Below are 24,518 nucleotides of genomic sequence, written 5' to 3'. Positions count from 1 at the left end.
CCCAAATGTACATAAGTGTAAAATAATAAAACACATTTACATAATTTATTTAAAGCATGTGGGTTGTAATCTAATTAAATGATAATTATTATTTTGAAAACCAAGTCCACCGGGCAACGGACCTGTGGTCATGTTTCTTGGGGAGATGTTATCTAGTGACACACAACAGCCAAAAGATCAGTTCCCTCATTTCTTTCGAGCGACCCTTCTTATCAACTTGGTAGTGTTTCAAATGTATCGCGCCCACTTTCTTCCAGGAATTTAAGGTATTTTAATCCGGGTTGAAGACGAGAGCGTAACAGATAAAAAATATTTTGGCGTCCGCTTTTACAAGATGCTAAGGTCATGTAAGCTAACGGTACTAATTGATGCACCTGAGTACATCTTTTCCCGAATGCTGTGCATTGATGGGAAAACGTTTTGAAATTAAATTAAACAGCAATTTTAATTCATCTTCATTGTTATTATTATTTTTTATTTAGCATACTACTGTCATGTTCCTCTGTACATTTACCAGCCACAACATTAGATACACCTGCTCTTCATATGTAATGCTTCAAAGGAGCACTTTTGATTAAGCTATTGTTTGTTGCTTTTAAAAGAAAGGTGAGATTTTAAATATATACATATACAATTATTATTATATAAAAAGTGCCTTTCATTCCTTCCAGGAAGCATTGCAGCCCCATGGGCAGTGTTCTGGCTTTGTCTTCCGGTCCGGGCCACCCGAACTGGCCTTTTTCTACGGACCCCCCTCCTTTTCGCTGGGACGCGCATCCTGCTCACTGGTACAGCCCGCCACGTTGGGAGAAGAGAGATGGACGACTACCTAACCCAGGCAGCTTTCATTCCCTACACAGGAGTTGCAAAGGTAGGTTCACCTTAAATACAATTTCAACTTCCAAAAATCTCTGATTGACATCTATTAACCTGTGTCAGGCATTTGATATGAGTTGAAGTTACCAATGGTGGCAAAAAAGTACTAATAATACTAATAAAAGTCAAATGACCCATTTGTGATTGAATGATTTTGTCCCTTATGAGCAATTTTCCTCTTCTCCTCCTCCCAGATGTGTTTCCTCAACAGATTGAGGGTATCAAGATGATTGTCAATAAAACTGTGAGCAGCTTCTTCAAGGTGATGCTCGTCACATATATTAAGCCTATATTGTGACTGTGAGATCAAATGTAACTTTTGAATACATGTCACGCTTGTGTTTGCGTTCAGGTCAGTCATACTCTCCACCTCAGTGCCGTCAGTCCGTCGTACTATCGATTCCATGTGGAGCATCTGCAATCTGACGACTACAGCAAAGACAAAGTAAAGCATGAATCCCGATTGTGGTACGCTCACAGACGTTGCATATTGATCCCTCGTCTACCTCCAGGATGCCCCCGCATTAATTGGTGAGATGGATTCCTCAGGCAGTCTGAACGCTCATGCTTTGTTGCATCTCACTGAGCGTGTACGAGCCAGATCGGTATTCCAGGTAAAAAAAAAACAACAACAAATAAAACAATCTGTTTCTCCTGCTCTGCCTTGAAACATTAAGTGATCCACACTTTCATTGTGCTTCAGACCCAACAGTCCCAGTTTGTAACGTGGCAGTTTGAAACAGAATACAGAGGGAGTGACTTCACTGCTGCTGTGACGGTGGCTAATCCAGACGTGCTTAGAGAATCAGGTGAGACCAGATACTTAGTTACTTTAACCTGGACAATAATGGGATCCAACAACAATGCATCATAGTTGCACATATAACAGTGACACCACATCTGCTGTCGTTGTTTCTCAGTTGTTAAAAATCGACATTGTTTCTGTGTATGTCTTCTTCTTTTTTTTCTCCGAGCAGTTATCCTAGTGGCTCACTTTCTGCAGAGTGTGTCCGCTGGTCTGGTGTTAGGAGGCGAGATGGTCTACCACAGAGGCAGAGCAGAAGAGGGTGGAATCCTCACACTGGCTGGGCAGTATTCAAGTGGGAATTCCTTGTGATTTAAGTAAATGTAGCCGGGAATTGGAGTCATCTATTGGTGGAGGTAACAGCACTTTTTGTTTTTACCCTATTTTTTGTCCAGGACCAAACTGGGTGGCAACATTAAATGCCGGTAAAGGAGGTGCCCACGCTAGCTACTATCATAGAGCTAACAAGCAGGTGCTGGATCTAACATGACTTAAAATGTAATAAATGTCATACTAATGCATGCATGTGGTTGTGGGCTCACTAGATCCAAGTTGGGGTGGAATTTGAAGCCAGTACAAGGACTCAGGAGACCACAACCTCATTTGGGTACCAGATGGAACTACCAGAAGCCAACATGGTCTTTCGAGGTTTGCATTTGAATTGAACCTTTTTGTTGTTTTTAATTTTAAGATCAAAATCGAAGGTACCTTTTGTGTCGCGTGCTCGCAGGTATGATTAACAGTCGCTGCATCATCGGAGGCGTGCTGGAGAAACGCCTGAGCCCGCTCCCTGCCACCCTGATCATGGGTGCCTTTGTAAACCACCGCGGGGACAAGCTGCAAGTAGGTCTCGGTGTCAATGTGGGACAATAGTCTACTTTTTTTTTATCATTGCTGACATTGACAACTGACAAAACAGAATGCTGCCTCCATGAATCTATACTTAAAAAAAAAAAAAAACCTGAAGGTGAGTCAGTTCCAGGAAATCCCACAGTATGGGGCCTCGAAGAATTCCTGAAATCAGTGCATCATCTCAATGCAATCTACCTCTGAAAATAAAGGGGGATTATTTATTTATTTATTTATTTATTTATTTAATTTATTTATTTGGGCGCCGTCCCATTAAGCAGATAATAATGTGGCTTTCTGAGTGGCGCAACAAGAGTTATGAGGGCTCTACTAGTACGGACATTTTGTTACAACTTGTAAAAAAGAAAATAATGTTATTTTAAGATTTTTCAATGGAGTGTTTGCCATTTTCCCCGCAAAGTAGAATACAATCGTTGTAATTTAAATCTATAACATGCAGATTATAAACTGGTTTTGGATCGGTAGTAACCAAGTTTGATTTTAATACAACCAAAAATGACGGTTTGGATTGGACAGATCGACCCCCAAAAAAGTGTTCAGTGGAGTGTAAAAGTGTACAAAAGGTGCTATTACGTACTGCCCAAGAGGACCAAGTAATGAATTGGATGGAAGGTATGCACAATACTACTCTCTGTATCATGCAAAATGCACTATTGCACGTTCTAGTCATCGTTAATATATTCATTGTGTTATTTATGTTATTTAAGAAGAGGGGATGTGGAAGGGAGTGCATTTTTTTTTAACTTAATTTATTATTAAACTGTTATTTCTATGATATCATTGTTTGTCTCTTCCTATCCGTTCAAGCAAAGCAAACTACATCTAAAATACAAGAGAAAAGCAATAAAAATGGAAAGTATTACTTTACTGTACATCTATAAATACATATATATATAAATTTACATATACACTTGCTTGTTATGTAACAAAATTGTGAGTTTGATGCTGTTTTCTGTCTCCATGCGTGTTATTTGTCTTTGAAAAGCGACGCAAAGAATCCTTTTCCGACTTCGCCTTTCAATTTCAAAGACTTGCTTCTTTGGAGTCCTCCTGTGCTCTCTCGGTCAACCATTTTTAGTCTGTCCTCCTCCTTCTGCAGCACCTGCTGATTTATTACCAACCGCATATCCTCCTGCAAGAAAAGTTGCGGGGAGGATTATATTTATAACGGTACATTTAATTTTCTTTGCAGTCTAATGAGATTGAGAGTTTTTGAAATGTTTTTGATACAAATAGAATGAGTGAGTGCATGTCCGAGTCTATTTCAGACCTACCTGCCAAGCATCCAGCTCTTGGGACAGCGCCACCTTGTGCTTGATGGTGTTGAGAAGCTGATGGGTCAGTAAGTCTTTCTCCTGTCGCACCATGGCCAACTCGCTCTCTAACGAACTGGACAGCGGTGAGTGAATTAGCATATATGAACATACCACATTACAGCTATTTTTTATTTTATTTTTGTAGTGTGTAGCTTTACCTGTAATTCGGCGCATCAGGACTGCCTCGAAATGGTTTGATTTCCTCCCTCAGTAATTCCAGTTCTTCTTGTTGGGATTGCAACTGAGAAGTTGTACACATAGTGATCAGTCTCATAAAATACTGCAAAAGGTTTCTCATGAAAATGGCCTTTATCTAATCTTGGTGATCATTTGCTTATGTGAATCTGACAAAGAACCATTTTGGCTGTAGCACAACTGTAGATTTACATACTGCATAGCACTTTTATATGGTGGGGTAGTGTAGGATGTCTGTAAGATAGCTTCTAGTATGATTAAAGTTACATCTTGTGTTGTGTTCAATGAGTGGGAAATGATCTTCTATGTGAACCACTACACTATCAATGGCAAACAGAAAATCTCTGGTGTTTAAAAACGCCATAGAAGGATATTTGAACACAACCAGTGGAGCAACACTTATAGATAGATGAAAAATCACTGTTAGTGCATCTTACTATTTTTCCTTTGTGCTTGCATGACTGTAGTATTATACTGCCTCCTGGTGGCCAATTTGGCCACAGCAGCGTTGGAATGCAGTATTAATTGTTTAATTCTTTACATTCTATTGAATTAATATCTCTGTTTTTTGTGTTTTGTCGTACGTGTGTACGGCAGGTTGCTACAGACCTCCTCTTTTAGTGCTGCTATCTCATCGTCTCTCGCTTGCAGTGCCACCGAGTGGGCTAGGAGGGCGTCTTTGGCCTGCAGAGTGAGGTCGGTGGGGACGGACATATCAGACAGACATGTTTTATACATGAGCCAAATTATTGGAAGTTGAGGTACTCATTGATTAAGGTTTTCTAAAAGCAAGTCATTAGTGGTTAGTACGCCCAAAAAGTAGCAGTGGTATCTCTGTGTGTGTGTGTGTGCTCTGTTATGTACCTGGGATTGCTGAATTTCACTAAGCAGTGACAAAGGTCGTGTGTGTGTAATGTCCAGGATGCTCTCTTCTCCCAGGCTCAGGGCATTTTGTTGCAGAGAGCGATTCATGGTACGCAACTCAAACACCACCCCTTGCTCCTGCTCTAGCTACACAAACACACACAGATACACTCAAGGGTCTAACACTGCAATCACCGTGTTAGTTGCTTGTTCGTGAGAAGTTGATTGCTTCCTGTTAGTGTCGTCGTAAAGACCACCCGGTTAGAAGGCGGCCGTTTACCTCTGCTTCTTTTTCTCTCAGCTGCACCTGAAGCTCCGTCACCCTGACCCTAAGGTCGTTGCGCTCGGAGCGTAGCCTGTCGCTGTCTTCCTGGGAGGCCTTCAACTGAGCTTCCATGTGACTCAGGCGCCCTTTCAAAACTCGGCTCTGTTGTAGACAAAGGATGGGCGCCGCAGGTAATTTTCAGTTTAAAAGACTGTATTTGAATAGGAGTTCAAACCTTTATTAAATTCATTTCATTTCTGCACCCTAAATGCAGGACAGTATTGCGACACACCTCTTTAGTTAAGCTGCTGTTTATTTTTTATTTCCTCCTGAATCTTGTGGACAATTGTGTTGCCAACTGTGTGGGAACAGTTTAGCTAAAGCAATTTATTGTTCCAGCCTGACGTAAAAAGCGTCCATAATGAAATGTTTGGATGAATGTGGTGCAACCAAGCCTCAACCCCATCAAACACTTTCGGTGTGAACTGCGGAATTTACGAGCAACCTCTTCTATTTTCACTTTTGTCAACATACCGACAAAAGAGGCCTATGTGTAACTATGAAAGTGTGTCAGGGTGATATTTATACCTCTGCAAGCGTGTTTTCTAATTGTGTGGAGCTAATATTCCGGCTAAAGGAGGACTCGTCCATCTCCTCTCTCAGGCTACGAATCTCAGTCCTCAAGGAATGTTCCAGCGTGACAGCCTAGAAAAGGTGGCAGAGGGAAAAAGTCGGTTCAAAGAATTACTCCCCGAACCTGTTTGGCTGCATTGTGACTTCTTGGTGCTAAGTTTAGCACATAACTGCATCATCGAAACACTCATCGTGTTTTGAGAATCGAAACCTGCTCGATGAGTGATGATGTAAAACGCACCTCTGATAGCTGCTCCACCAGGCGCTGGTTATGGTTCGATAACTGCGTTAGTTGCTCGCTTTCATCCCTACGCCGGTCCCGCCCCTGAATGTGATGGCGGTCCAGCTCAGAGCGTAAGGTGGCCAAATCTCCGTTCAGCTCGGCCTCTTTCTGTCCCGACGTTAGTTCGTTCATCTCCAGCTTCCTTTGCAGGACATGCTTCTCCTGTTGTATTGTCTGAGACATTTAAACACAACAGGAAGTGGGAACTCCATTTTTTACAAATTGTTTTGACAACACAGTATTTAAATATGAAATAAATATACTAGTTGAAAAAAAATACAGTTCTACAAATTGATATTATTACCTCACAAAATTTTATTTTTCAAATCATTTATCTCAAGTAATTGGTTAATTGGTAGAGTAAAAAAAAACAATTGTTAATGTTAGGTATGAATTTTCAAATTCAACATCTGCAAAAGTTAATAATTTAAAAAAAAAAAGTGCATTATTTCTTGATTTAAAAGAAATGTAGGTGGTTAAATGATTTCTACCAAATGAGCTGACACAAATTTGGGTATAAAAAGTCAAATTCAGTTTCGAATTTCATTCCTCAAAATTGTAGTCAAAGTCCAGAGCTCACTTTGAGTTTGCATTTATACTTCATGATGTTTGATATTTTGTAAGAAATTTATCATGGAAAAAAAAAAGTATTATTATTTGCATATGTACATATTTATGAACTCTGTGGTACACCCTTCTAAGACAGCTTGTTATTATGTCACAATCAGTGGCATGTCATTAAGAGGGCGGATGGAAACTGTCATAGTTCCTTGTCATGTTTTTCTCACTGTAAAGTGGCCTTTACATAATTCTTAGTTGTGATTGTTTTCGGTGGGTTCAAGTCAAATACACTTACCTCCACCTCCCTCTGCTTCTCCTCCAGAGCAGCAGCCAGTTCCTCATTCTTCTCCAACAGAGCCTGTCCCAGCTCAGCTGCCAAAATAAGGTCCGTCTCTATGTTGCCCCCGCTATCGATGCTCCTGTGATCCGGCGTGGATGTGGGCAGGGCGAAGGAAAGTGAGATGGAAGAAGAAGAGGAGAGCGGGAAAAAGGAGTCCTCCAGGCTAGGGGGAGGAAGACTACTCTTCCTGGGGCTGAACATGATCTCGGCGTTCCAGGGGTCACTTGGAGAACATCATCATAAATCTGACCGGTATGTTGACGAACCCTCTGGAAATTGTTGTTTGTAATCCAATTAATCTAGGTAATTAATGTAGGTCTTCACCGTGCTCCAGATGATCCTGATATTATTTACCTTTCCGGTCCTGTGCAGGACAAGATAGTAAAACCAACAGTAAATACAGGTCAGACGATATTTATGAGGGTTCCCTGTGGCTGTTTTCTAGTAATCTAATCTCAAATACTCTTTTGTCTGGGAGTCTCTTTTGTTAAGTTCTGACCGAAATACCACATCTACTATATTCATTGTTTGGATCCACTCCCTGAATTCCATGTTTAAGGGCCTTCAGTGTTTCTTCCCAACACGTCACTAAAAGTATAGTATAGTTTCTGACAACGTAAGATAAATTCTAGTCACAATTTTAGGTACCGTATCCATGAGGGGTTTCTAATATTTTGCCTCTCACGTGTAGTAATGTCACGCAAGCAAAACATTGAATAGGACCCTTCTATACAAAACTATGTATATACTAAATCATCCATTTTTTGAACTGCTTATCCTCTTGAGGGTTGCGGGATGCTGAATTATATAACCGGCAAAATAATAAACATTGTTTTTAACTGGTCATTCAAAGCTGAGATTGAAATGGGAAGAATTGTCACGAGACTTAATGAGACCTTTTGAAATCAACTGAACACATACCTGACCTTTTTATCCTCTAGGATTTGTAGCTACCATTGTGTCATATTTAATGTTAAAATGTAATGTCAGTCATGTTGTTATTCAACATCAGGGGGGAAAAAAAAAAAAAAGTCAGCCTTACCTGAACGTCCCCACAAGCTTGTCACGCCAAAGAGCAATAGTCTTCCTGTTCGGTGAGTGTTTGTTCAGGAGCGGCTCAGCTGGTTCCCTTGGCAGTGCAGGAAACTGTATGTAAATACAGGTAGAGGCTCCACCTCTTTGAGTTTTGCTCTGAAAGGGAGAGGCTGGAAGTACGAGGGGGGGGGGGGGGGGGGAAGCAGCAAAAGATGCTCTGACATCTAGCGGCTGAGCAAGGAAGGAATGAACCCAGCGATGGCCTCAGAGGACACTCTAGTGTGAATTCACTGGGCAAAGTTGGCATGGAAAAAAAGGGCGGGAGGGAGGTGGAGGTCAGAAAACAAGTATGAGTTTGTCCAATTTGCACGCCTCTATCCACAACACCCCTCCTCCTCATCCCTCCGTCCTGTTTACCTAGCTACTTGAAAGCTTTCAAAGGACTCCTGTGTTAGGTGGTAAGCAAGGGGGGATGAGGTGGGGAGCGAGCACAAATAAGTACAAATAGAGGGCACCATCACAACATCTCCTACCAAAGTTGAAGATCAGAAGTGGGTACAGTCATGCTTTGCAAAATCTTTCTCTTCCTCTCACTTTGGTTTTTGTTGCCAAACTCTGATGCAGGAAGACAGATGCCGAAACTTTCAGCTCGAAAACGCTGCGCTGACTCGGAATGTAGCTGTAAGTACCCGTGACTTTATAATAAGGCTGTTAAGAGTTGTTGAGTCTGATCTTATTTCCTCCCCCTATTTCTGCACAGATGCTATCCTGATAGCTCGTGCCATTCAGGACTATAACCCCGCGGACTGCAGGTTCATCTCCATCAGACAGGGGCAGCTTGTTTACGTCTACGCTATGCTACAGGACACTGGCAACCTCTTCTGGGCAGGCAGTGTGAGTAAAACTAAAAAAGTGGAAGAGAACCAATCCCCCCCCCTCCCTCTGGTTGTTTAGATTTACAACAAATGTCATCTATAACACTGCCAGGTTCAGGATTCCTATTATGGAGGACAGGAGGCTCGTATTGGTCACTTTCCCAGCACTGTGGTGGAGGAGGTTCAAGCTCTTGAGCCAGCCAACACAGAAGTCAAGACGACTGTGGGTGAACACACAATGCACACAGTACACACAGTACTCCAACTAACAATCCATGACGCTTCTCATTTTTGCACTTTCATTTTGTTTTCAGAAATGGGACTTTTACTGTAACTGAAATGGAATCCATCAGAGGTGAATACGTTTGTTTATATGACAAGATTATACAGCAGCCATCATTCGGTACACCTGCAGAATTGGGGTAATTCGCATTGTTGTGGAGACACTGCCTCATTAAATGTAGGATATATATTGAAAATAAATTTTGAATATACGCTAATGCATTGCAACTGGTAAAAAAGCAAAATAGCGTCAAATACGGGCTCAGTATTTGGCAAACAGTAGACAATGATTGCCTTTCTTATATAGCACTTTATGGCATGTTATGCAACATCTAAAAAAAAATTCTCATTTCGTATTGTGGGTTAGGTTTTGATGTCTACACCAATAATAATAAACATCACTTTGTCAAATCTACTGTATTTTGTGTCTGTACTTTTGCATCACTGACTTTTATGGATTGAGTCTACTGTACACCATCAAACAATGTAAACTCAGACACATTCATGTTATTTTTTTTCCCCAACATTTATTCTATGTGTCATGTTAATACACCAAGGGATATTTAGCATTTGCAAAGAATGATCGTGGATCATCATTGAGAACATTTTCACTCGTTTAGGAAGCATCACACACTCATACACATACATAAATACAAGTTATCCCTAAAGGCCCTGCTTCCCTGTGGAAACTTTTAACAGTATTTCCTCCTTCAACTAACATTCCTTCACCCCTTTTTCCCCCCTCCCTCTCAGCAGAACAGACCCGGTCCCGAGTTCAAAACAAACAAACAGCCCCGCTGGAATCATCTTTGGCATGGAAGCTTTGTAAGTTACCTTTTGAAATTCAAAATAAGAACACTTTTACATTTAAGGTGGCACAGGTTATTTGATTTCGAACATGACTCCTGTCTTTAAATGTCAATCAGTGGTTTAAAGCTCAATTGTCTTGCAGGCATTCGACAATAGTAGTAAGTTAGATACTGGTTTATTAGAAGGCTCTTTGCAGGAATCTAGACATGGCTGACCCACCTTTACGTGCACCCACAAAACAGGTTCAATACAAACACATGCAGAATTTAGTAGTGAGAATTAGTAGCGAAACTGTCATCCCCCACCCCCCTCGATTCCGCTCTACATTTTCTGCTTGGCTGTTCCATCCTCACAGGATATTGGGATGTTACGCTCGGGGCCAGGTGAAGATCTGGGCGCGGTGATTGTCAGCACGCCATCGAAGGACAAGCTGGAGGAGATATCAGCGCACAACACTCCGGTAGGAAGCCTGTACTTCCGTAGAAACTCCCTAGACACGTAGCCGTGGTCGTCCTAGAGAGTAAGAAGAGTCACCCACGTGGACTTCAGTAGCTCTATGTGCAGTCGTGAGAATGTCACCAACCTGTCGATCTTCATGCTTGGCGTGTATTGTGATGTGCTCGTCGCCGACGTTGACGCTCAGCTCATCCGGTGAGAAATGTTTCACGTCCAGATAAATCACATAGCGATCCTTTTCCACATGCATCTATGAGTGAGACAAGCACACTTGTTAGGAACATCACTGAGAAGCTGAGAAGACCCATTGCGTGCTTTACCTCACTGTGACCATGTTCAGGCCAGTTTAACCAGCGCATGAAACTTGGGCGCATCCAAGCAAAGGACCATGGGAAAGGCCAGATGAGAGGCCAGTCGGTGAGAGAATCGACGAAGGACAGGTCGCCGCGTCGATACGGGTAGGCCCGGCGGTACCATGGGTACTGAATGGGGATATCCATGATGAGTATCCAGATGAGATGAAACAGCGATGGAGTGTCACTCGGTCTCAGATGGGTGATGGCTGTGCTTTCCTGCAGCGCATTTATAGCGCTTTAGAGCAAATGTGTGCACACACCCCCACACACCCCGCCATAACAACCCACTTGCACAGTGACCCTGCCAACAGGCTGATCTCTCTGGAACAATGATGTCAACTGTTTGTCCCACCATTGCCCTCATTGTTTCATCTCCCCAACGGTGGCTGGCCGCCGTCTCTCCCCTCCCTCTATTTTTCCCCTCTCCGTCTCTCTGCCTGTCCCATCTGGCTGGTCATGAGGTGACATTGGCTGCAAATAGTGCTGATGCTGCTTATGTGCAGGACCCAGGAAATGCCCACGTCTGGATCCCTGTGCACGTGTTTGTATGAGGACCAGCTTCCAGAGCATTAGCCTGCTGGCCCTGCCAGTGCCAGAAGCTTTAGGACTGCGAGCAAAGTGGATGTGTGGCTTGAATGGGAAGTGATGAGTTTGTACGGTGATGCATTAGCGCGTATCATTTTGCTGTGAGCTCAGATGTCAAATATGAAGTCCTCTACAAATCTTTGCTGGCAGCGTCATCCGGTTCTTGGTGGTCATATTTGTTGAGTTGTGAAATATTTCATTTTTCCCCCCCGCCCTTGTTAATCTTGCCAATTGACATTTGGGATGTGTTGCAAACTGGCCACTTTTAATCACAAAGGTGATCACAAAAAAAAACGTTTGTAAATACACGTCATGTACTGTGTTCACAATAGTACACTGAACTTTATCTCCACAAATGCAACTGCGATAGCAAAAGTGTGAAAATTCCGACGTCTTTTAACGCATCACTTTGCTTTATTTGGCGTCGTCGTTACCATGGTGATATGCCTTCGCCCCACGCTTGTTGGTGGGTAAAAACTATTATTATGGCCTCGATGGATTTACCAGCGACCTATTATGGCAAAGTTGACAAAAGAAATCCGGTCATTGTGTCTTTTGAGCGAGACATTAACTCGTTTATGACTGTCATGAAACGAGTATCGTCCACCTGCCAGGACAACGTCTCGTATGCTAAAGGGTAAGATAGCTAACAAGCAGCACGTTTTTTTTTTTTTTTTTTTTTAAATGAACAATATATCTTATTCTCAAGCTGTAAATAATATAAACAAAACAGCATTATTTTTTGGGTTGTGTTATTAATTACATTTTGGTGTTATGGTTTACCTGGCACATAACAGACTATTAAAATCATAATGGGGTGCCCACTTGCCATTGTCATGATATTGAATGTTTTGTTTTCTTAACATTGAAAGGATTACACTGCTGGCAGAGATCTGGCAAAACTTCAAACCACGCCTACCGTTTAAATTCTATCAGGACCGCATGTTACGAATTGGAGACTTTCTCACTGGACTAAAGGTAATTCTCAAACTGCCTGCCTGTATTGAGCCATTTTTTGTCATTTGTATTGATTAGTGACTTCTTTACTCAGTTGTACCAGGCGGCTCTGTCGCAAGGCTACAGTCTGCACCTGCTTCAGTTCTGCTCAATGAGTATAACAGACATTAAAAGCGTGGACCACTTTATCAAATGCTTCTTTCCTGGAGGTTTTGATCCAGACCAAGATATCGTGATCATGAAGGTATTTTATTTTCATGTATTGTGATTAGTTTTCTTCACCCCACCACTACAAGTGTTCCCGTGTAGTTGATATTGCATGATTTTTTGGCTCCTGGTATGTTTGTATAGGTCCGCTCAATGCTGGGCTGTGCACAGTGCATATTTGAGTTGGAGAAAAGGCCCATGGTTCTCAGCCAGAAGGGGCTTTCGAAACTGCTGCATGTGCTGAACTTCATCAGGATAATGATGCAGGCATTTCAGCAGAACAAGCATTTCTACTGGATCACTTATAATGGTAGACTAGTTTTCTTCATTTCATGGGACAGTAATTCTTTCTGTGAAACAAATGAGGCCAAACTTGATCTTTTCTTTCCAATACTTTTTCCAGGTACGTTGCACATCTTCAAAATGTGTACCTACCTGATGTCTTTGAATCATAGTGCAAAGGTATGAGAAAACGTCTCACCTTGAATTCTTTTTTCACATGAAGCAACTTTTTTCCTTTTTGTGATCTCTTTTAGGCAATGGAGCACATTCTGTGGGCAAGCGTTACTTTAGAGTCAAACATGCCCCTCATGACTATTAAACAGCTGCCATGGCTTGTCAAACTCTATTGTACTGCTTGTTACTGTTACTATGACAGCCGTGCTTCCCTACAGGCAGAGGTGAAACCCAGTCCAACTTGAACTTTTGTGTTGGATCCAATAAAAAGGATGTCTTCTTTTAATTTTGAATTCCTGTGTTTTTGAATGCTTCCAGGAATTTGCCAGGAGAGCACTTGGAAAAATCAATGAACTTGCAGAGCAGGAGAAGGATAAGGAGAATGATGGTGCCGCAAACAAAGAGACTCAAATGGTCTTTAGAGAAGCCTCCATCAAGGCATTGGACCATTTTTATCCATCCATTGTCTGATTTGACTTTTCATTGGTTGTCTTTAACTTTTGGTTTTCTTCTAGTTGGCTACCATGATGTTCAAGCGGGCTGTGTTTGAAACCAGGAGGAAACCCAAACACATGATTACAATCAAGAGCAAAACAACTCCAAAGGACTTTCCAAATGTACAGAAAAGAAATCAATGTTTGGTTGAAAAGTCCATTTTGAATAGAAATTGCTCAAATGAATTCATTCCCATTGGACGTTTTTTCACCTTATAATCTGAATGCGCCGTAGATCCCGTGGCCTCGTAATGCCACAGAGCGAATGCTGATGGGCCTTTTCGACAGCAGTGCAGCACAATTCTTGGGCATCTGTGAAGCTCTTTGGGACAGCTCCATGCGCCCGCTGCAGGCAAGGCTGCCAGAAGAACTTGAGCTGCAGGAAGTGGTCCTGGAGCTCCTTGCCTCTGGTATTAGTATATTATCTGGTAGGTTAAAAAAAAAAAAGAACGAAAAAGAGAAAATATTGCTGGTGTGATTGTAACTGGAATTTCTGTGTTCTATCAAGGAGTGGCAACTACTACTGAACAGAAACGTCAAGACCAGTCCTGTGCACCTCTCAGTGCATTGTCCACAACATCAACGCTGATGGAATTAGCTATTGCAGGTTGTTTGTTTTTCAGTCACGTTCAACAGCCAGTGAAATCATTTTGCACGCATGTGTCGTTTTGTCCCCAGGAGAACACAAAGTGTCCGTCACGACCGCCGTCAGATTCATCAAGTTGATGATTCAGGCTAAGCAACCTGATGTTTTTGTTGAACATTCACGAATGATGCTGGAGATTTTGTCTGTGAGATCTCGTCCGGTTTTTGTAGAGAGAAAAGTCATGATGGCTACCTTAATGAATGCTGTCTATGTGTGTCAGGTTGTGGAAGGTCCTGCATTCAGAAAAGCGGAATATGAGCTGTCCTTGATCAATGGTTTTATTACTCTGAAAACCTCACACAGAAGGCGTCATAGAGAGGACGTCGCTGCTAGTAGAAGTGATTGTCTGGTCCAACATTTTCTATCTTTTCATGAACAAAGGCACTTTTTATGTTTCTCAAGATCACAACACACCACCAATCAATTAATAAAAAATTGCCGGCATAAAAAAATGAAAGCAAAACATTTGCATAATCCTAAAGTTCAAATTTCTACAGCCCACCTTGATATTCACACACATCTATCAAATGATATTTTTAGTGCCAAATACAATTCTGATTATCGAGTTGTATTTGAATCTGGCCTTGTTTTGTGCAGACAAACTGCGGGGGTCACTCGATATCATCATCGGCCTGACCGAGACTCTGCACAAGGCAGTTTGCGAGTCTGTTCCAGTAAGTTCAAATTCAACGAGATGAATGTTGTGACATGGAGGATATTCTCATGGTTCGAATAAAGATAGCAGATTTATGCATGTATTGCTTTGTAGGAGGCCCAGCCGGATGTCGAATTAGTTTGGGATGTTCTGCTCTTTCTCTGGGGGAAACTGAAGCTGGTGATTCAGATGGATCAGATTAGAAACCCGGAATACACACAGGACCATGACAAGGTGAGAAATTGTTTCTAGACACTTTCCATGTGATTTATGTCATACTTGCACTTCTCTCTTGATGCAGTGGGCGTGGTGCCTCTTCATGCAGTGTGAGGTGGCCTTTGCCTGTGACCTGGCAACGGTCGACTGCATCAAGACCGCCGAGATGATCAACAGTTTAGTCTTACTGCTGGAAAGTGCGGCCGATCGTACTGAGCAGGGTGAGCACGCCAATTCTGTTCTGGATCATATGTTGTCTACTAGAATACTTTTTGATTTCTAAAATTTCTTCTCCATAGTTCCACCTAAAGCCAAAGCGGGTAGTGAGAAGAAATATTGCTTCACTCTGCTGAAGGTACTAAACTCATTTGCATAAATAACACATCATAATATATCATAAACTACGGTTGATTTTTTTTAATACCTTTCCAGGGGTCATGTAAAGAGCTTCTTCAGAAAGTGTGCATGGTGGTTGAGAAGGGTTTCAAGGCTCTGGTCAAGCGTGTGGTCACATTGATGCCCCAAGATGGCGCAGCTCCCCTTGACATTACTTACCTGCTGGTAAGTACATAGGACTTCAATAAAGGTCTTCACGTTCGGGCGCTGTGATGGTCTTCTTCTCCAAGCGGGAAGATGGAAAAGGAGAGACTGAATTAAGCGAGAAGCAAAAAGAAGAAATTGTGTCGGATCTAAAAAAAGAATGGTCCCGCCCGTCCACTCAAACATGCATGCTTGCTGTCGACATTCTACTTGAACTGCACCTTATCTACCACCGGGCATCTCTCAAGTTAATGCAGTTAAATGCAGGTGAGTCTTATTTTGAATAACTATAACATTTGGAGATGCTTATCCTCTTTTTTTTTTCAGTGACAGAATCTGACCTCCTGGACAAGATCAAGAAGAACAAAGTGTCTAAAGCACTTTTCCTGATCCAGAAGTCCTTGCTGTTGTATGACGGAAAGAAGTCGAATGAGTCCAGTGTAACCAGGAGTCTACTAGAGGTTGTATATGAAAAAATGAATATTCAGCTTGTGCATGAGAATTTCAGGATGAAGCTAAAATTCACCTTTGTAAGGATTTACCAAATCATAACACTCATTCTCATCACTTTTATCAGGAAGCTTGTGTATTAATAGAGAAGGCAGCGATAGAAGAAAGAAAACTGTATATCGCCAACAGCCCAAAGTTAGCACTTGAAAATAAACGCAAAGTAATGAAGGACAAAAAGGAAATCCCTCCACCTCGACCTGTCTTAATCTCACGCACCAACAGTTCCTTAACCTTTGCCCCTGCTCCTTACCACATGGAGGAACAAGTAAAATTTCCTCTCGATTATTTTTTTATTTTTTTCTCCAAGCGCACAAACAACACAATTTCCTTCATCAATCAAGGTGTGCTGGTACCAACTATGCGGACGCGCAGCCGAGGGCCTCGACCTGAAAGTCCGCCTCGGAGACTGCAGCCTGGCGGGAACTGGGAATTTGGTACGCTATTCATTTCAAACGTTGACATCGATAGCATGACTGTGACAAAACTGTTTGCAGGTGCCGGCAGTATGCGGTGAATGGCAGCTGAAGGCCGAGAGGCTGGAACCCAATCAGAAGTACGTTTTTGCCTTAGCAGCATACACCAGCCAAGGAAAGTTACTGGGCAATGCTATCGGAGCGTCCACCTACACACTGACGACTTCCATGCCGCAGTCGCTGCTTTCCTCGTGGGCTCACTTGGCACAGGTATTCCACATTTGCAAGTATTGTTGTTACCAAAGTGACTTTTCTTCCACCTTTGTTCTCAGGTGGCATTTCAAACCAAACAATTTGACATTGCCAAGAAAGCGTGCAAGGAATTATGGAGCCATTTTACCCTTCCTGACATTGGACCTGACAAATCACAGGATAGACTCACTTCAACAGCGTGAGGGACTCAAACCTAACACCTAAATGTTTTCCTTTACTCATCTTAGTCTACTTTTGTTTTTCTTTAAAGACTGCGCATGAAACATCTGCAATGCTCGTCTCCACTCCTGTGCCAGCTCTTCCTCACGTCCATCTTCATTGAGACAGACATCAACATTCAGCAGCAATCACTCCTCTGCGACTCAGGAAGCATCTGTGGACTGTTTGTCTGGAAACAGGTGTGTGCAGCGTAAGAAAGAACAGTTCATCGATTTCAAATGGATCTCGCATGTGTTGTTTATTCAGGAAGTCAGACTAGCCGAATGTGAACGATTGTTAGTAGCCATGGACTTGGCGATGTGGTTAAACGACAGCAGTTCTGCTGTTCAAGCCGTCATCAGCTGTTACGGCCTCTTGGTTCCATTCGTCTTCCATCAGATCACTTGTGATCCTGCAGTCAAGGTCATCATTTGGACTCCTCCCCCCCCCCCCCCCAGTGGAACACTCAACCAAATTGCCGTTGTTTCCTTTTGCAGTTGCTGACCAAATGTTTGAATGTATTAAAAGACAATGAAGGACACCTCAAACAAAAATGGTCCAGAAACACAGTGGAGACGCTGATGCAAATGATTGGCTGCATCACCAACTATCTAACCAAGGTGTGTGTCTCTGCCCTTGGAAGCATCAAAGTGTTTGAATCTAAATCATGAAGCTTTATTTTCTATCACCATCTCCAGGCATTGCGCGCACTGAATGAGCCTCAGAAGGCCTCCGTGGTGAAAGATCGCGGTCAAGCTCTTCTCCAAGATGTCTTTGACGCCCAGGAGAGGTTCATTGGACTTACTTGCAAACGTCTGTCGGTAAAGCGAATTCTTTTTTTTTTCCATTTTCAGTTTCAAATTTTTTAAGTTTGGATTTTCAATCAATTTCCTGTGTTTTTGTGCTCTAAGTCAAAGATAGAGGATCCTGGAGCATTGAAGAAAGAAATGAAAAAAAGTGTTCAACTGAAGGCACTATTTCAGAAATTCAAGGATGTCATCACAGCTGAAACAGATCCTGACACAGTAATTGGTAATAATCTTTAAAAAAAAAAAAAATCAAAATGTTTGAATTTGAAACACATTTTCCCATAGGAAATAATGTACATTCAAAAAATGCAAGAATATTAAATCGCTTTAGTTTTTCATAATCAGATTATATTGGCTATGTTTGTTTCCGTAGAGACTTCCCCTTCCTTGAACGGTTCTGAGGACACTGCCACTTTGCGTGAGCGGATCCTCACTAGCACTCTACAGCATGGCTATCGAATTGGTAGGTAGCGCGCATCATTTCATATCAACATTTCCTATTTGCACTTATGCATCTTATATTTTGGACATAGTGATGCAGCTCAGCAGCCATTCAAATTTCGTGGAGATTTTCTCGCTCTTACTTCAGAGAGCCTTAGAGGAAGGAGAGATTGATCTTGTTTTACAATGGGGTGAAACCATATTTCGTTTTCTCTCCAGGTATGAGTTGTTGCAACGTCAATAAATATTTTTTCTCCTGCTTTTGTGCTTATGCAAATGCTCTGTGCCAGGAGAGACGACGAAATGATCAAATCGGCCAAATGTTCGGACAGAAACAACTCGTGTGAAAAAGAAACCGAGACCACCGCGACGGAAAGTCAAACGTCACAGGTACACACGGATGCTCAGTGGCCGTTCACAATAAAATAAAAATAAAAACTTTCATTGCAGAAGACATCGAAAAAGCCTATTAAGAAACGCAAGAAGTTTCGACGCGGAGCACTTCTGACAGCGAGAACCGTCAGGTAGACCATTTTTGACTCGGAATTTGATTGATGGAATCTTAAGTTCTGTTTTTGCCAAGGGAGCTGAAGGCTGTAGAGCGCCTGATGTCTTCAATGAACGATCTGGTGCAACGCCACATTAGACGGCTTCAGTTGAGAATGAGATGCACTGAGGAAAGAGTGTGGAGGTCTCAGATCAATTACACCATCGCTATGGCACATCTTGCACGATTCGAACAGGACCTAGACCCATTCCACGAAAGGTCCCTGCAATCCAGGTTCATACAATACTAGTACTTCCCATAACAGGAATATTCTGACTATTCATTTAGTTCGTTTACGTTTCAGGTACAGCCACTTAAATGCCTCAATCTTCTTTCTGGCCAACTCTGGTGTCCTGCTGAAGAGGAACTTTGAGGAACAGGAAACCACCATCTGTGAAGTTAGTTCAGAGACAGACTCATCACAGTCTGAGTTATCAGATGATGGTTCTAGCAAGGATGGTGATAAAAATGGTAAGTAAGCTAAGACCATAAAAAAAATGGAGAAAATATCGCCTTTGCTTTCTTCCACTAGAGACTAGTTTTGACAGTGTGGGGAGTTGCGAGGAGGTTGAAGAACTCCCTCACGAGCTGGAGGTGCCAAAAATCATGCCAATGGACTCACTGGACAAAGCTTCTTTTTATATACGAAGAGCCATGGTACTGTTTGTTTACCTACACAACATATTTTTAGATAGGGTTCTGAAAATGTTACAATTAGAATTGCTCTTTTGTTTTTTCAGACATTAGCCCACCGTGGAGGTCACTGGACTAATTTGCTGAAGCTCTGTCATACTGTGTGGGAAGAATTCAACAGACTTACTGCATTACAAGAGACAATTTGTCATTTTCAACCTCCCGCCTTGGTTACATCGCATGAGTTGCGCAACACCTTCACCCCCTTATTAGTGCTGGCGACAGATCTTATCATGGACATGCTAAGCAGACTGGGAGTACGTGTCCACATGCTCAATAATGTTGCATCTATTCTAAACAGGAAGTCATATCTGAAATAATTTTGGTTTCTTCCATTTTGAACAACTCCCGAAGCTGTGGCATCTTTATGACAGCGTGACCGAGGAAGAGCAGGAGTTCAATCTTCGTTTCTCAGCCCCACTGGACGACTGCACCCAAGTGGACATTCGCTTTGTGTACAGTTTGGTGTTACGCACTCTGGAGCTCCTCCACGACTGCGGAAAATGGGAACACTTGGCCCACTTTGCCCTCATTTTCAACTCATACACCCGGTAAATAATTCGAGGCACTTCACAAGGAGGAGAGTCCGCTTTGATATTTTCTTTTGTCATCCTAGCGAACGATTCGCCTTGACCGTGACTCCGCTGTTGGTCCTCGCCCAGAGGAAGCTCCTTGAAATGATTTATGCTAATGGAGGGTGTAGTGTACCACAACCACACCACGTCAAGACTCAATGGGCCACCGGCAAGGAGGTAACACGTTTCGGCATCATCATTCACGAATTGTTCTCACTGCTTTTTATGTTTTAGGTAACATACAAGAGTTACGCCGGGTGTCAGCTGTTCAGCGCGTGGGTTAGTCAATCTGCCAACCAATCATCAAGCTCTGTGAAGTTCGCAGCTAATGAAGAAACTGAACTCATAGGTTAGAACATCAACTGTAGCATGTTTTTATCATGCGACTAATCTTTTCACATCTTGTTAAGATGCGGAAATCCGACGCTCTCAGGACCTTGTGTGTGTTCCTCTGGATGTGGCGAACACGCTCCACTTTTACCGTCAAGCTATTGAAAGAATACCGCATTGTCTTCAAGTCTTCCGCTATAGCAGATCGTTACTGCTACTGCTACTAGCTCACACACAACCCGGTGTTGAAACCGAGCAGTGCTGTGAGGACACAGAAGATGTGATTGATTTCAATCCCATACTTATCACCACGCCAAATATTCAGCCTTGGGACCTGATTAATAAAGGCCACATCACTCCGGATACGCTCTACAATCTCCCCGTCAGCCCTGAGTACCTGTCCAGAATCATCTCGACATACTCTGCCGCCACACGTAAGAACACAAAATACAAGGGTTCAGAAAACAGAATTCATTGAACCGATATTTTCATTTCTTACAGAATATCTTCAGACCAACCACCAAAAATCCCTCAGTGTGTTTGCTCTGCATGAAATGGGAAACCTGCATTTCTACGATTCAAACACACGGTCGGAAATCAATTCCGTGAATGTGTAGTGTGCACGCTGAATGAAACAAGCATTTTATTCTAAACCTTTTCTAGGATGGCACACTCTTGCTGGAGTAAAGCCGTTGATGCCGCCTTACACAGCTCAGCGGCGATCGATAAATGGGACTGGGTGTCTTTCGGGGGCGGCACCCAGCAACACACTTTAAGACAGGCTGGTCTTTGGGGATGTCTGCAGGCTGCTGTGATCACCGCTAAAATTGCGCAGTAAGTTCAAATGAGATTTATTCAAAAGAAATTCACAGCGTGGGGTTTTAACATGGACATTTGTGCAGGTATATTCTAACTTCAGATATCACCCAGAGGACCAAGTGCTGTCTCTTATCAGCTCACCTTTTTAAGGTAAATCAATTTGACACACACCGTGAGTCGTTATTGCATTTTTATATGTGCTCCCCGCATTCCCTAGTGTGTGCTGTGCTGCTCCTTGGCTCATCCTCTGAATGACCTCCAGTATGCTTCACACAGCATCGGTGATGCACTTCTTCCCGGAGTCTACCTCTTCTCAGAACCCAACAGAGCTGATCTCGCCGCCACCGTCGGCGGCCTGAATTTTATTTGTCAATGGCTGTTTATTGCGGGCTACTATTTAACGGTACATAAAACATACTTCAGCAGAAAAGTCTGACATTAATTATGTCGGTGTTGCTAATATTACGTTCCATATTCAGTAAGTGTGCTAAATCAAGTTTGCAATTTCAGCTCCTGCCCATGCTGGCACTTTATCAGCATCTTGTGGGGACATTGTGCAGAGACGTTCAACGTAATGTTGAAAGCAGAATACTTAAGGTCCGCATAAATTTTAGGTTGACTGCTCTCACCTGTTAGGAAATGATTGTGTTGATTTCTTTTTGTTGATATTCACTGCAGGTACGAGCGCTCACTGAACTGTGCTTCTTCTCCGAGGCCATCAAGCAGACTGAGGAGCTTTCAAGAGGGGCCGGGATTCTTCTTCCTAATGGACGCTACATTGTTCGTGAGTCGCTCCAAGTAAGAGCGCTCGCACACTTTTTAAGACCATGTTTGAGAATATCAGATGAGTAATATTAAACGTAATTCAAATAATACAATGTGCTTGTTCAGCAGTCAAAGAAGATGTTTTTGAACAACAAGTCCCTGTTGGACAATGTCCAGGTACTGCCTCTTCTCCATTTCCGTGTTTGTTGTTCCTGCACTGGGCGTAGATGTGACTTCTGTCTTAGGCTTTAGAAGAACTTGTGAGCTGTGAGCTTTCTCCAGAAGTCAGCATGCTTTATGGATCCACATTGAGTCTCCGATTTAACCTCGCCCGCGTTCAGCTCATCCTGGCCCTCAGTAGCACAGTAACTGGACCTCCTGAGCCAGGTCTGCACTTTTTTTTTTTTTTTTAATGATTTCATTTCTGCTTAAATGAAATAAAAATAAATATGCAAATCTGATTAGTGACAGATTCTCAAGTGGACCCAGAAGAACCGGAAGAAGTCCAATCGGACACTGAGGACTCGGAGCAACAGAAGGAAAAGCCCAAAGGACTTGCTTCCCTGCAGAGCCTCACACGAGCAAAGATCAAGGTAAGATCTTTGCTTCACGATATTTCCTGTCCTCATTTGTCATCTTTCTCTTGTGCTGCAGTATCTTCTTCTAGAAGCAGCTGCCCGCTTTTTGGACTCCATATTGGAGAAACTTCCGTGTCCCTCCTACAGTGAAATTGAGAACATGGAGTTGAAACTTGAGGCAAATCTTCTCAAGGCCAACCTTTACCTTCAGCAAGGACATATTGCACAAAGGTATAAGCAATTGGTGGATGTCTTCACGTTTCATACATTGTGCCAATTTATTTCATATCTGTGCATCCTCAGTTCTGATGTGGTAGTTTCATCATTGGTGCTACTACAGGACATTAAAGAATCTATACCGGATCATAAGAAACCATCTTCTGACCATCCACCTACTGAAATCGAACAGGTCGGTCTGAAAATGTCTGGGGTTAAAAAAAAAAAAATTATATGCAAAAGTGACAAGAATGTTTGATCTCTTAAAGTATTTGCGTTCTATTCCGCCAACAGAGAACTGAGCCGTGCACACAGTATGAGGACTGCCCCAGCGCAGTTGAGGCCAGCGAGAGGGTCGGAGGGGGTCTATGGTTACGTTTCCGCGTGGCACTGCTACGTTGTGTTCTTTTGCAGGCTGCTGATGTCACAGTTCCCAATCCAGGTTGGTCTTGGTCTCACGTTCAGGCTCACATTGTCAAATTGTAAATGTGTGAAATATATACTTTTTTTTTTTTTAAAGGTAAGCTTCACGAAAAGGCAGCTCAGGTGTTGAAGCAGAGCCTGGAGGACTGTGTTCTTTTGGGAGATGTCGACACTCAAGCACTTTTGCTGGTTGAAGGCTCACAATTAAAATCACGAAGAAACAGGGGGGATGATGGCTTGTTACTACTGCAGGTATCATCACAACACAATGAGAAAACAGAAAAAAACACCACTGTAATTCTATTACGTTTGTTTATAGGAAGCTGTGAGCCTTCTGTCAGGACGGACTCGCATGCCACCAGGATCCAGCGTGACTCTAATTAGAGCCACTTTGCGTCTTAGTATCCTAAAAAGCACTCAAAGCAAACTTCTGACTCTAACTCAGAAACTTCTACAAAAACAGGTACAAACGTACCACATACAAATAGTTTGTACATAAATGCTGGAGCTAAGTTTGTTTTCTTGATTCAGCTGTGTGAGTTTGGCGAGAATGTTATATTGGAGGATGGGAAAGTTTATATTTCTCCTCCTGGACCCAAAAACATTTACCTCCCTTACATACAAATGTTAGATCAGCAAACTTAATAAAAAGGTGAGTATTACTTTTAATACTTTTGACACACACAAATGTCTTAATGTTCTCCTACAGTGACAACACTACAAATAATGGATACATCTATGCATATGTTTTGTATATTAAAAAGATCGGAGTTGTATATGTGTACATTGGTGTGTGTAATGCTTTCATGTAAATTTACTTTCAGGTCAAATTTTGTATCTCAGTGCAGTGCAGGAACTTCTGGAACTTGCAAGCCAATTAATGAGTTTATTAAATAAGAATAGCAGCTATTTCTGTTAAGAATTCAAATAAGAAGTTATGATTTTAATTAAAATAAATGACCTTTTTTGTTCTCCCCCTGGCAATGCCATGATTCATGTTTTTATGTATTTTATTTTGCCTTAATTTGTACAGCATATCCTGTTCATTAATTTAGCATTTAATTACTCCACCTAATCAATCAAAAGGATGTTCTCATTTTTAAAAATGATTTTGTATGAATGTATGAATTTGATTTATTGTAATAAAACACGTTTACATATACAGAACTAGTTTTTAGTAAATTATCATTTGAGCGTTTTTTCATTAATATTCTCTATTTTTAAAAGCGAATGTAGCCTTCGGGTACCAAATGTAATAATGTTTTTGGATTGTACTTTTGGTTCTGAATCTTCAACACAGGTAATCGAACCTTTTCCGGAGGTTGTCACTATTTGTTTTACTTTTACAGC

At 42.1% G+C, this 24,518-nt stretch overlaps 5 protein-coding genes across 10 annotated transcripts; 3 read left to right on the top strand and 2 right to left on the bottom strand.

Moving 5' to 3' along the window:
- Window positions 1–144: 144 nt before the first annotated feature.
- si:dkey-71l1.1 (uncharacterized protein LOC569883 homolog) lies at window positions 145–3,076 on the top strand. Its single transcript, XM_037270603.1, has 10 exons — window positions 145–266; window positions 672–871; window positions 1,071–1,138; window positions 1,229–1,321; window positions 1,389–1,490; window positions 1,580–1,685; window positions 1,854–1,976; window positions 2,077–2,153; window positions 2,227–2,329; window positions 2,412–3,076. The coding sequence occupies exons 2-10, from the start codon at window positions 688–690 to the stop codon at window positions 2,552–2,554; spliced, it is 999 nt and encodes a 332-aa protein (XP_037126498.1). The 5' UTR covers window positions 145–266; window positions 672–687; the 3' UTR covers window positions 2,555–3,076.
- A 321-nt stretch (window positions 3,077–3,397) lies between these two features.
- bicdl2 (BICD family like cargo adaptor 2) lies at window positions 3,398–7,240 on the bottom strand. Of its 2 annotated transcripts, XM_037270585.1 has the most exons (9): window positions 6,964–7,240; window positions 6,066–6,281; window positions 5,780–5,896; window positions 5,207–5,353; window positions 4,927–5,073; window positions 4,672–4,746; window positions 4,026–4,108; window positions 3,826–3,940; window positions 3,398–3,683 (listed from the first exon to the last, which is right to left on the bottom strand). In XM_037270585.1, the coding sequence occupies exons 1-9, from the start codon at window positions 7,207–7,209 to the stop codon at window positions 3,519–3,521; spliced, it is 1,311 nt and encodes a 436-aa protein (XP_037126480.1). In that variant the 5' UTR covers window positions 7,210–7,240; the 3' UTR covers window positions 3,398–3,518. The 2 variants fall into 2 exon arrangements, with proteins under 2 accessions (XP_037126480.1, XP_037126481.1); XM_037270586.1 differs by lacking the exon at window positions 4,927–5,073.
- Window positions 7,241–7,332: 92 nt separating this feature from the next.
- mia (MIA SH3 domain containing) lies at window positions 7,333–9,608 on the top strand. Of its 2 annotated transcripts, XM_037270626.1 has the most exons (5): window positions 7,333–7,411; window positions 8,668–8,724; window positions 8,804–8,937; window positions 9,031–9,141; window positions 9,233–9,608. In XM_037270626.1, exons 2-5 carry the CDS (start codon window positions 8,676–8,678, stop codon window positions 9,254–9,256), a joined length of 318 nt encoding a protein of 105 aa, XP_037126521.1. In that variant the 5' UTR covers window positions 7,333–7,411; window positions 8,668–8,675; the 3' UTR covers window positions 9,257–9,608. The 2 variants fall into 2 exon arrangements, with proteins under 2 accessions (XP_037126521.1, XP_037126520.1); XM_037270625.1 differs by lacking the exon at window positions 7,333–7,411 and having other exon boundaries at window positions 7,418–8,724.
- A 111-nt stretch (window positions 9,609–9,719) lies between these two features.
- LOC119134131 (alpha-crystallin B chain-like) lies at window positions 9,720–11,056 on the bottom strand. Its single transcript, XM_037270622.1, has 3 exons — window positions 10,787–11,056; window positions 10,594–10,716; window positions 9,720–10,523 (listed from the first exon to the last, which is right to left on the bottom strand). The coding sequence occupies exons 1-3, from the start codon at window positions 10,964–10,966 to the stop codon at window positions 10,332–10,334; spliced, it is 495 nt and encodes a 164-aa protein (XP_037126517.1). The 5' UTR covers window positions 10,967–11,056; the 3' UTR covers window positions 9,720–10,331.
- Window positions 11,057–11,093: 37 nt separating this feature from the next.
- LOC119134051 (cilia- and flagella-associated protein 54-like) lies at window positions 11,094–24,333 on the top strand. Of its 4 annotated transcripts, none has more exons than XM_037270472.1 (56): window positions 11,094–12,044; window positions 12,280–12,385; window positions 12,459–12,608; window positions 12,716–12,881; window positions 12,975–13,033; window positions 13,108–13,251; window positions 13,346–13,465; window positions 13,543–13,644; window positions 13,757–13,949; window positions 14,030–14,128; window positions 14,200–14,312; window positions 14,388–14,505; window positions 14,765–14,841; window positions 14,937–15,056; window positions 15,124–15,259; window positions 15,338–15,393; window positions 15,471–15,599; window positions 15,665–15,845; window positions 15,906–16,039; window positions 16,156–16,353; window positions 16,430–16,522; window positions 16,583–16,771; window positions 16,834–16,952; window positions 17,025–17,172; window positions 17,240–17,395; window positions 17,470–17,592; window positions 17,671–17,793; window positions 17,884–18,004; window positions 18,155–18,244; window positions 18,315–18,441; window positions 18,513–18,612; window positions 18,673–18,746; window positions 18,806–19,003; window positions 19,074–19,240; window positions 19,302–19,426; window positions 19,510–19,719; window positions 19,817–20,013; window positions 20,079–20,214; window positions 20,272–20,386; window positions 20,448–20,801; window positions 20,869–20,956; window positions 21,031–21,201; window positions 21,270–21,336; window positions 21,404–21,589; window positions 21,697–21,783; window positions 21,865–21,984; window positions 22,078–22,128; window positions 22,197–22,338; window positions 22,417–22,544; window positions 22,606–22,760; window positions 22,833–22,938; window positions 23,040–23,187; window positions 23,266–23,420; window positions 23,488–23,631; window positions 23,700–23,820; window positions 24,012–24,333. In XM_037270472.1, exons 1-55 carry the CDS (start codon window positions 11,851–11,853, stop codon window positions 23,811–23,813), a joined length of 7,422 nt encoding a protein of 2,473 aa, XP_037126367.1. In that variant the 5' UTR covers window positions 11,094–11,850; the 3' UTR covers window positions 23,814–23,820; window positions 24,012–24,333. The 4 variants fall into 4 exon arrangements, with proteins under 4 accessions (XP_037126367.1, XP_037126366.1, XP_037126368.1 ...); XM_037270471.1 differs by having other exon boundaries at window positions 23,993–24,333; XM_037270473.1 differs by having other exon boundaries at window positions 22,081–22,128; window positions 23,700–24,333.
- Window positions 24,334–24,518: the final 185 nt, after the last annotated feature.

The sequence above is a fragment of the Syngnathus acus genome, chromosome 14 (assembly GCF_901709675.1).
Source record: "Syngnathus acus chromosome 14, fSynAcu1.2, whole genome shotgun sequence".
NCBI classification, from domain to species: domain Eukaryota; kingdom Metazoa; phylum Chordata; class Actinopteri; order Syngnathiformes; family Syngnathidae; genus Syngnathus; species Syngnathus acus.
This window is presented reverse-complemented; position numbering and strand designations above follow the sequence as displayed.